At 37.2% G+C, this 11,114-nt stretch overlaps 1 protein-coding gene across 1 annotated transcript; it reads right to left on the bottom strand.

Annotated features, from left to right (window-relative positions):
• On the bottom strand, positions 1,019 to 10,557 carry LOC105159518 (putative 1-phosphatidylinositol-3-phosphate 5-kinase FAB1D). The gene is made up of 13 exons (XM_011076606.2): positions 10,275 to 10,557; positions 9,141 to 9,350; positions 9,028 to 9,061; positions 8,192 to 8,893; positions 7,512 to 7,656; positions 7,077 to 7,418; positions 6,048 to 6,881; positions 5,072 to 5,406; positions 4,623 to 4,749; positions 4,343 to 4,498; positions 2,319 to 3,794; positions 1,950 to 2,216; positions 1,019 to 1,847 (listed from the first exon to the last, which is right to left on the bottom strand). The coding sequence occupies exons 2-13, from the start codon at positions 9,199 to 9,201 to the stop codon at positions 1,368 to 1,370; spliced, it is 4,959 nt and encodes a 1,652-aa protein (XP_011074908.1). The 5' UTR covers positions 9,202 to 9,350; positions 10,275 to 10,557; the 3' UTR covers positions 1,019 to 1,367.

Genomic DNA, 11,114 nt, shown 5'->3' with positions numbered 1-11,114 from the left:
CAGGTAACTTATTCTTATGATCATGTCAATAAAGGGAATGAAGACATCAGAGTTGTGTCTACACCCAGCGGGGAATACGACCACCTCATGTAGGCCGTCCAAAGTCTTTGTATACCAGTCATCGTTAGCGACAAACATAGAGCTCCCATTTGAAGGACTGGTGGATTGTTCCGAATTTTCTGCTTTCATCTCAGTTAGTGATGCTTTGAGGCCAAATTGGCTTGTGAGCTACCTGAGAAGTTATTCCAATGATCAGAAGGATATGTCCACAAAAATATGGCTCCTGTCCACCCGATGATAACGCTTATCCAGGCAGTGGATGGTGCTGTGAATCACATTTGGAAAAACAAAAAAAATTGACCATGATTAAAAGGAAGGATGATCCGGGAAAGGAGGTGTTGGAATCAATGTATTATCTGATGACAAAAATTATATAAAACTGAAAATTATTAGAATAATAAATTACTATGTGTTATCTATGAAATTGTATTAGATTTTTAAAAAAAAGAAAATTCTGAGTATTTTTCGATTAACGCAAAAAAATAAAAGATAAAGTAGAAAAGAAAGAAATTAGTTGACATTTTCTCGATCCATATTACTTGACAGAGATGGAAGAAAATTCACAGCCTCTGAAGTCTAAACCACCTCCAAAAGAAAGCATTCACAGGCTACAGAGCTGTCATCAACATGGAACCCGTGCTATCATACAACAGCTTCAAGATTATGAAAACACGCAGCATCTTGCACAGTTTCCACGCAGATCCGTCCTTGCATCTGCAAACACACATGCAGGTACAACAAAGATTGCTAGGAAATGCTTCGGCCTCGACCGGCTTCATGCAATTCCTGGGATTCTTCAAGAAAAAATGTCTACGACTCAGGTATGTGCCTGTACAAGAAACTCTGACCTCCTGCGTCGTGTCTTCACATTACTTTATCCTGCTCATCTAGCATCTGTGATGTTGGATGATCATAATGCTAAAAGCCTACTTCACGATTATATGTTTATTTCTCATGCTGTACATATAAATGCAAATGGTATATATTCATCAGTTTCAAACATTAAACAATATTAACATCATCGTATTTTAATACCTTGCCTATGCATGTAAGATTGCAACTTACATTTTCATCCACCGAAATCATCCAAAAGCCTCATAATGCGATTTTTACAATTACGCGAGACGATATACATGCAAAAGTTTATAGGTACAACCTACATATGACAACCTATAAAACACCAATGCCCCCAGAACTTTGCTGCAGAAATAGATGCAGGATAAGCAACAGACGCAATATTGCGAGGAACTATATACAAATATATGAAATAGACAATTGATTTCGAAATGATGATGGACGAAGAGAAATCAGGCAAAGAAGCCATTATGTCTACCGTGATGTGGAGATTTTAAGGAACCATCATCATGCTTCCCTTGTTTCTGAGATATACCATGGGAGGAACCATCATCATGTTTCCCTTGTTTCTGAGATGTACCATGGGCTGAATCATCATCCTGATTTCCTCGCTTTTGGGACTTCTTATGTAACGAACCATTCTCCAAAGCAGGGCCACAAAGTTTGCAAGGGTTGGAAGATCTCTGTGAACACCAATGATCTGGAACACTCAAGAAGTGTGTATTTATGAACTTCCTAAATCTCTTCTTGTATTCTTTGGGAGAAATGATAGTAGGCAACTGGTTCTTAGGAACAACAAGTGAAGATTTCACCCAATTCTCGAGTTGCTTGTCCCAAGTATACTGCCTGAGATAGTCTATGATGCCACATGCTAGCTCACGACGTTGAGAATCCACTCCCACCAGTAGAGAATAATCCATCACATTGATAGACTGAAATGAAAAAAAAAGAAAGAAATAGTCAGCACTAGAACCCTGAGCTAAGCAAGATATGTAAGGTATGACTCAGGTTGATGAGGTTTTTGTGAAACTCACATTAAGGAAATTAGTGTCATTGTATATAGCCCGCTGCAGATTTCGCTTCGATTTCCTACTAACATAAAGAGGTGAAACATTCATATCGTTGACGAAATTTTGATCCAAAAGAACGTCTCCTGAATTATTGCCAGCACTATTAAATCGAGCATGCAGAGCTCCTTTAAGATCATACTGTCTAGCTATATGCCGACCAAATGAAAGATTCTCCATCACAAGGAGATCATGTCTAGTCTCCTTCCCATTTTTCGTTGCTTTTATGGCAACCTAAGTGAAAATTGTTAAGAGTAGGGAAAAAACAGAAAAAGTTAGTTAATATAGACCTATACAAGAACCAGAAAAGAGGCCACCAAAAGTAGATAGTCCAACCTGGTAGATGCCGAGAATTTTAGCAAGGCAGGTCTGATTTCCCAGCTCATAGCATTGATTCATGTAGTCAAAATAGTTTGTGGCGAACTTCATGAATGAATCAAATTCCGTTCTCTTAATTTCCTTGATAATAAAACGATCATCTAGCGTTATAGCGAAGAAAGATTTACTCTTTCCACCTTTGGCATCCCAATTCCTACAACGGCTTAGGGAAGCAATATAATCGACTTCAGAAGGACAGCACCGAGCTCGCAACTGACGAAATTGGCTCGCATACAGGCATACGACAGAATATTTACGTTTTGCTTGGTATTTTCCCAAACCCATAGAGACTTCCGGGTGGCTAGCACCATAGGAGACGAATGAATCTAACAAATCTAAACCATCAAAACTTGATGAATGTGAATGTGTCAAGTTGGCAGGTGGAGAATGCATGCCATCGGAATCCAAGGAACTTAATGAAGACCAATTAGGAGCGTTAAAGGAAAACACTCTTGTCAGACTCTGAGAACTCTCGTTTGCTCTTTCTTTCGGAGCATCCTCAGCCAGATCCTCTGTTGCAATTGCCACATCCTTCACTAAAGTCAGTGCACAAGCTATTATGCTTGAGAATTCATCTTCATAGTCAGAAACTATATAGTCATGATTACCAAGAGGAATGTGCAGCCTTGAGCCCTCATCAGTAATCAGTTTCTGAGCCATAGATTCTGCAGCATAGCTGCTGAAAGAGACAATTTTTGGCAAGTAACCTCTCTGGAGATCCTCCATATATTCACGTCGAATGTCGGTAAAGGGGGCCCAGATCCAACCCTTATCATTTTCTAAGTTGGAAAACAAAGAATGATGGTGCTTTTCTCTTGGAGAATGGTTTGAATCAGAACCAGCATCTTCCATATCAGTAGCTATTGACGTTTCCTTACCCATTTGCACTTCCACAGATGAAAATATAGTATCATGAAGGGAGTTTCCCTCAACAGCATCAGAATGATCTTCTGAATTTTGTCCCACCAAGAATTCATGAACTGCTAATCCATTTTCATTCCATCCGCCAATATTTGGCCTTGCAACATCATTGGTGCCACAAGATGTAGACCATGACTTATGTCCTCTAGATTCCTCAACTTGCCCATCAATCTGAATCTCTTTAATTGGAAAATCATTAGCTTCAACTGATGCAGCCCGCTTAATTTCGGATCCAGAAGAATTTTCTGGAGCACTATCACAATTTCCCACAGAAATGTTAGCCTTACCAAATTCTTGTTCATCAATTACATTGTCTCTGAGTAGGTTTTCTTGTGCTTCTGAGCCCATTGAATCAGTATTAACCATTTTAAGATCAGATGAGAGTAATGCATGTAACCTACGATCCCATACACATGATTCAAGAAGAAGTTCCAGTCGGACTCTATTCAAGCTTAGAAGTTTACGCACAGCATCATCTTCACTTTCATTCTTAGAGACATTCTGAATGTCAACCTAACATTAATTTGCATGACCAAACAAAAATGAGAATGGCCCACAAACTTCTTTACAAAATAGCATGAAAAAGAAAAACAGGTCAAAACCAAGTCTAAAAGCTTTAACGTTTAAAAGCCTATTATCAAGCACTATAATAATTGCACACATGCTGGCTCAGGTGCACAAAGTTACTTTTCACCTACCATGATATTAGTCAACTATTCAGTAGTAGCAACCATTTTTATATGAAATTGAAACACCAAAAGGAAGTATCTATTTATAAATCAAAGGCTGATTGTTATTAAAAAATGGGGAAGAAACAAAGGACAAGGAATCAATCTTACCCAGCTCAATATGTAAATACATGTCAGATGTCTGTACAATATCAGATATTTCATGCGGTAATATGTCAACCTGATTTGTTCTATACCATAGAATTATGTGCAGTGAACAACTTGCAAGTCATTTTGTATCTACAATCTGAAGAATACCGAAATGGTTTGAACCCATAATATTATTAATTAAGACAAGATGCAAACAAAAGGTAATCTATGAAAACATCTAACCTCAAATTGAGATTTCTCCTGCTTCAACATCTCTACGATATCAGAAAATTGCTTGCTTGATCCATGAATGTTCAGAGTTACCCCAACATATCGACTTCCTATGTCCTTCAAAGACTTTTCTATATCACTGAACATTGAAATCCCTTTTGAATACACCTTAAAGAGAGGAAAACAAATACCTCAGTGAAAAAAATGGAGATATATTTACTTTTATGATAAGCTGGGTCTTGGATCCACAAGGTGGAGGATAAAACATCAAAAAGTTTGTGAATATACATACATGCTCAGAATCTTTCTTAAGAAACTCTCCTCTGACTTTAGAGTTGACCTCCATCTTCTGAGGTGGCAGAGACACTGAATAAGTTGCAACTGCTGAGTACTTGAACATTGCAACCATGGGGCCTAGTCTGATGTTAGCCAAAGATGATGAGAAGGTTATTTCATAAATATGAAAAAGCTGGAGACACAAGCACAAATAAGAAATGGAGAATGAAGCACCAAGGAATAGGCAAGCACTTGCTGACAACAATAACAGCTGACACTTTCTTTCTTTCTCTGTCTGTGTGTGTAATTGGGGGGTGGGGTGGGGTGGGGGGGGCTGGTTTTCCCATCCCAAGAGCGAAGATAAGGGAAGGAAACCACCCTCCCACTATGACAAGCACCCTTGGAAACGACATAACAGAACCCATTGACCTCCAGAAGAATTAAAATAAGTAAAATTAAGCGTACCCAAAGAAGTATATGAAATCCTTATGGAGAGAATGACCACAGCTGGATGGACTATTGAACGAGGAATGGTTTGAAAAACTGAGTTCCAAAAACTTCCCAAATGATAAACCACGGGCAGCAGCTGACATCAATACCCTTTTTGTAGATTTTGAGCTTCCATCACGGAATTTACACTGACCACAACGACTCCACATCCAAAGTTTGCCTTCACTTTCCCCAGGCAAACTTTTTCTGGAAGGAAGATGACAAACTTGGATAGTAAGTTGCTTATTGTGATGTGCATAGTAGAAAAAGTGCACCTCAGTGGATTCTCCACAAGTCTTGCACTGAAGTTTCTGTGGAGAGGAAGATTTTCCATAAGGTCTAAACTGTGAATAACAAGCCTAAAAGAAAGGTCAAACGGAAAAGAAAAGCCGGTAAAATGGACTTGTGAAATGCAATTGCTAGCTACATGTCAGTAAGGACAAGTTAGTTCATTTACTTACAGATGTACATTCTGTTCTCAAAACAGACTAAAGCACCCTCCGGTACTGGGAGCCAGAGGAGTATAGATGACAATTTACATTACCTAGTTTCACATAGACATTCCTTTCTATTGCATCATATAAAATGAAAAGAGTCCTTCAAAGAGGCAAAGGATGCGAACGGATGAATTGGCAGGCATATTTGTCATTCAGCAATGACCCATATGGCAAAATGTATGCCTTAGCTGAACTTTACTGTCATTTTTTAGGCATAAGAAAATGCATTTTCTCAAACTAGGTTACTAGGTCATATGATTTCAAAATTAATAGTACCGAAATGCATTACATAACCCATGAGACCATGTTTAAGATTTTTGTAGAACTTTTCCCCATCTTCAGCAAATATGAACTTCCAATGTAATTTAGGTTTCAAAATGCAAGCTTGGACATGACAAAGTTTTATCAGCAAAAACTATATTTAAATAATTAAGAAAACAAGAGTTTCAAAAAACCTGATTGAGCAAATTATGACACAGAAACTTTCCAAGAGGAACATCGAAACTCCGGTAGAACTTAATATGAGAAAAATGACTCTGCTCACACATAGTCCCTCTTGAAGCATTGCGGCTGGACATCAGAACTAAAATGCTTTCAGAATCTAGGACTGTACTGATCTCATCCTTCCCAAGCATGTGATCTTCAAGACTATCACAATGGCTCCATGTATCTGAACATTCTGGTCGATTCGACTGCTCATTACCAAGCAAATTATTTTCCTCAAGTTTAGCTTTTGGCCTGTCATCATGGTGATCTACAACCTCCAGACCTCGAGCACTGGAAATGTGAATTTCATTTTCAGCCTGACCAACCTGATTTCTTCCATCAAAACGAAGTGCACTGGGCATACTCTCCGAAGAGTCAGAGAAAAGAGGAAAACTATCATTTGTAAGTTCTTGAATAGATGTTGAATGAGATAATCCTGGAAATGTTTCTAGGTTCAATGACTGAAACGACAATGAAGAATTGTCCCCTGAAGATGCGATTAGGTTCTGTGACCCCATTCGATGGAAGCCATTAGAAGCGGGAACATCAAGTGTGAATGACTCGTTTATTTCTGCATCAGATTCCTTCTGTCCTTTTACATTGGTCTCATCAGTGCCAACTGGTGTCAATTGTTTGTTGGTAAAAGCCAGGTCTACCTCAGTAGAAGAAATCGTGGAGAACATTGCACTTTGATCTAGAAGGAAAGAAGTCTCAAGCATTAAATGATATGCCATGACAACTGCACACCGGACAACACATTTAATTCTTTTCAATTCATTGCTGTTAGCTCCCATCAGCAGAACCTGTAATGCCATTTATATTAACTACAGTATTTCTGATTTAACTGCCAAAATGAAATGTAGCAAAAGGCCAGTTTGGGATATGATGTTTTCTTGGTTTACATTTTATAAACAGGAGATTACGTCACAGCCCTCAACAACATTCACAAACCCTACAAAATAATTAGCTCTGTTATAAATAATACATTCAATACTTACCGTGCATCCAAGCCGAGTAGGAGACCCCTCAAGGAACAACAAAGTTTTACTAGGTCTTTTTCCACCCTCACCTGCAACAGCATGTTCTTCCACAAATTTCTCAATGCGAAAGGAATCACACTGCCTAAGTTTTTTACCTATTGCAATCTCCGCTGACAATAAAGGTGAACCAATACAGCGAGCAACTCTCTCTAGTCGGTGGAGCTTCATATCATAGACTAGTGTTATCCCTTTTGCAAGAATAGACTCTTGTATGTCACGAGAAACTGATTTCTCGACTAAAATAACATTGGGATGGCACATCTCTATCATCTCAATAATCAATTTCAAACTGTCCTTTTCCTGTTAATGAATAATGATCAGGAAAGAAAAATGTCTGCTGATACAGAGATAACTTTTACATGTTCAAGTCCAAATAGGAGATTATCACTTTACCTGCTGCATTGATTCAAATGATGACAATCCACCAGAAGAAAGATCTAGCGAGCCATGGATCAGCAGCAGCCTCGGGTTTTTGTACTTTGTAGGCATGTGTTTGTGAGCAGCATGCTTTTTGAAGACTAGCCCTTTGATTACTTGACTACAGAATTGAAATCAGGGTGCAGTTTAAGTTAGATTCACCAAACATAAATGAAATCTATCAAGAGTTACTGCATACATGAAAAACCAATCTAAATCCAGTACACATGGACCATAATTCTAGTTTGTAAGTCCAGTCAGGTTGTGTCATAACCCTAATGGAAACCCGTTATGCAATCCCTTGACAAGGTCTCAGGGTTTTAAAAAAGTGCAAAATGAATTGCAATTTTGCCTTAAATAACAGGAGAAGTTGCACCAGTAAGAATTGCCACATATTAGTACAATTCCTACAAATTAAAGGAGCTAAATATCCATCTCAAAACCTAAGTGGGCTCATCTACAAGTTCAAGAAGAGATACTTCTCTGTGGCAAATGTTACTCATGAAGCAACTCAAGATTACTTAGTAGAGATGATAAGGCCTTTACTTTTGGTGTCCTCTTCAACTATCTAAATAAAAAACTTGTTTTCAAGGCAAAATCCAATTTATGTTCAAGTTTTTCAAGCAAGAAATAAAGCTAAAAAAAGTCATTATTACCTTTGGGTACGTAAACCAGTGGCAATACATTTAACCTTCACATATCCATCAGGATCCATCATCTGACCCTCATGTGTATCGGGCTTCAAAAAAGCAGCAGCCTCCCATGATAAAGAAGTCACTATATCCACCCAATTCTCACCAGAATTTCCTGAACAATCAACACCCACGGACTTAATAAGTTGACTAACAAGGGCCATAAATTTCCCGTTCCTGACATTGTTCATTGCTTTAAGCTTTTCCTCTTTGAACTTGTAACTTCCACTGCCTTCTTCTCCAAAGCTGCTTAAAGAACTAGGTTTACTCCAGCTGACACCATCACCACATTCATCTTCATCATCGTCATAATTCGCAACGCTACCTATTATATCATCCTCCTCATCTTCTGGTTCTGGAGGTAGCCAAAATTCAGCATCCAATTCATTGTTTGAAAGAGATATCCCAGATATCTCAACAGATGAACTCACTCTTTCTGTACTCTTGTCTGCTTCCTGAACTTCAAAGGTTCCTACGCTTTCTGCATTTCTGATGCTTCTAAAGTTGTCAACATTTCGAACTTCGCCAGAGTCATGTTTCACCAAGCTACTGATATGATGAAAACCGTTCAATTTAACTGGTAAGTTTGAGTCATCCAGATGCCCCTTTGATAAAGCATCGGAATCTTCTTGACCGCTGTCTGTGCTGCTGTCTTCCACATATACCCTGACAGAGAACAAAGAAACCTGCCGTAAGCTTAAAATGGAGTTGAAATCTTGAAGCCTTTCAAAATTAAGTGAAACTATACTCTCAGATCATTTCTTTATCAAACCATTAGCAGAAGGTGATGAATTGTATACCGGTCGTCAAAGTTTGTGTCAACTGAAATGTCACCTGAAAAATTAAGTTATAAGTGAAAGAACGATTGCATATTATAGCAGATTGAACAAAAAAGATAATAGCAAGAGCTTACTGCAACTTGATACAGAGCTCTCAGTGCTTCTTAATGAAGCAGTAGGACTGACTGATGGCATTGTGAGAGAAGTGGAATTCTCTCTACACTGGACAGATGCCCAAACTTTAATTTCGTGGAATGCCTATTTTCCTGCTTTCTGTAGTTACTTGAGTTTTGTCAACTTTGCACTGCAATGATTCCACGCGTTACATTTGATATCCTTTCATCCTGCATATTAAATTTAAACAAGTCGAGAAGTTCAAAAATATTTCCCAGAAGGTGTGGCAAAATGTTCTTCTAAATGAAAAGCGAGAAAATCCAACATTTATCTGAGAAGTACATAAACAACCAAGACCTCATTAGGTAAAAGTAAAAATAACTCATGGTAATTAAGTATTAATGCCGTGACATACAGGATTCATCCAACAGGCTTCATAATGTTAGAGCATTTGCTCCAGGAACAGGAATCAAAATGTTACAGTTGACATGAAATTCAAGTTGGAAATAGTTTAAGAACTCATGGGAAATTATTGAAAGAAATAAAAGAATCACATACTCAAATTCCAGATCAAATAAAGAGAAGAATTACACAAATATACACATAGCACAAAAATCTAGATATAATGGCTACTACAGAAACGCACGAGAACGAATGGGTAGCTGATATTAACAAGTAAACTGTAATTTAAAAGAGAAAACAAATTACACTTGAATACGCATCAGAAATCTGTAAGTATAATTACACAGAAACAATCAAATCAATCATTCAAAATTCAAACTTTGAATATGTATAACCATCAATCTGTAGATATGACTCTTTATGATTATGACATGAAGAGTAAAGTTCTAATATTGAAGTTCAACAGCAAGTGGCAACTAAAAGACAATCATAGGAACCCAAAGGAAGTCAAACTGTTTACTTATTTAACAGAGCAAATCCAAGCTGAAGATAAAAACTTAAAATCCAAACCTGCAGAATCTTGAAATACCAAACCCCAACAAATTGAACAATCAAGAACTGTAGATGGTATTAATTCAAACAAATCCAATGGTGAAAGAATACAACATCACCACTGAATTAACCATATTAAGTTGAAGACAATAATTTTCAAGAAAGACAAAGATAGAACAAAAAGGATTGATTCAACTTACCCTTAAACAAATCCAATGAACAAGTAATCATATTCTTGAAATACTTGCAAAGCATATGATTAGCATACCCAATCTTCAAAGCCCAGATTGCATCTCTTGCTTGAAGAAACAAAGAATTGAAAATCTTGGACATTCAACAACTCAAAAAGGGTCGATGAAAGAGCAAAGAATTTCTTGAATGAGCTCCAGAAGACAGAAGAAAGACAAGAAATCAATTTGAAGCGAAAAAATTGTGTATAGCTGCAAACTGGGTCCCACAGACACTGCTCAGAAAAATTCGAATATTTTGGATTGAAGGTAGCATGAATGAATAATATATGTAGGTGAGAGAGCGCCATATGGAATGGAAGGTCTTTATTTGCATTAAAGTCAAAAAAAAAAATGAGGTTAAAATTCTTCAATCATTAAAGCGTTGTTTGTAGAGTGTTGTCAGTATTCATACCAAAAATCAGGAGGAGTTTTCACTTTCACACATAATTGGGTCCCTGTCTGGATGCATTTGGATATTCTGTTTGCCTCATCATCTAAATCAATCAACTTGATATATTTTTTCTTAAGGTTTCCAGGACATTTCTTGTGTTTTTTACCTTATCATATTTTTCAAAAAAATCAATAATTAATAATATCAACAGTTTTTTGTTTTTTATTTTCTTCAACATTTATATCAAATATCAATAAATAAGTTAAATATGTTTCATAATGGAATGAATCACATGTTATAAAGTAATTTAAATCTGAATTATCTTCTCACTACTCGTTTTTTTTTTATTAGAACATATAATTAAATGAAACTTAAATCTTTTCTGTAGTAGTTGTACGTATTTGGCGTGCTTTGGACCC

The sequence above is a fragment of the Sesamum indicum genome, linkage group LG3 (assembly GCF_000512975.1).
Source record: "Sesamum indicum cultivar Zhongzhi No. 13 linkage group LG3, S_indicum_v1.0, whole genome shotgun sequence".
Classification (NCBI taxonomy): Eukaryota; Viridiplantae; Streptophyta; class Magnoliopsida; order Lamiales; family Pedaliaceae; genus Sesamum; species Sesamum indicum.
The sequence above is the reverse complement of the archived record's forward strand: the minus strand, read 5'-3'. Positions and strand labels throughout refer to the sequence as shown.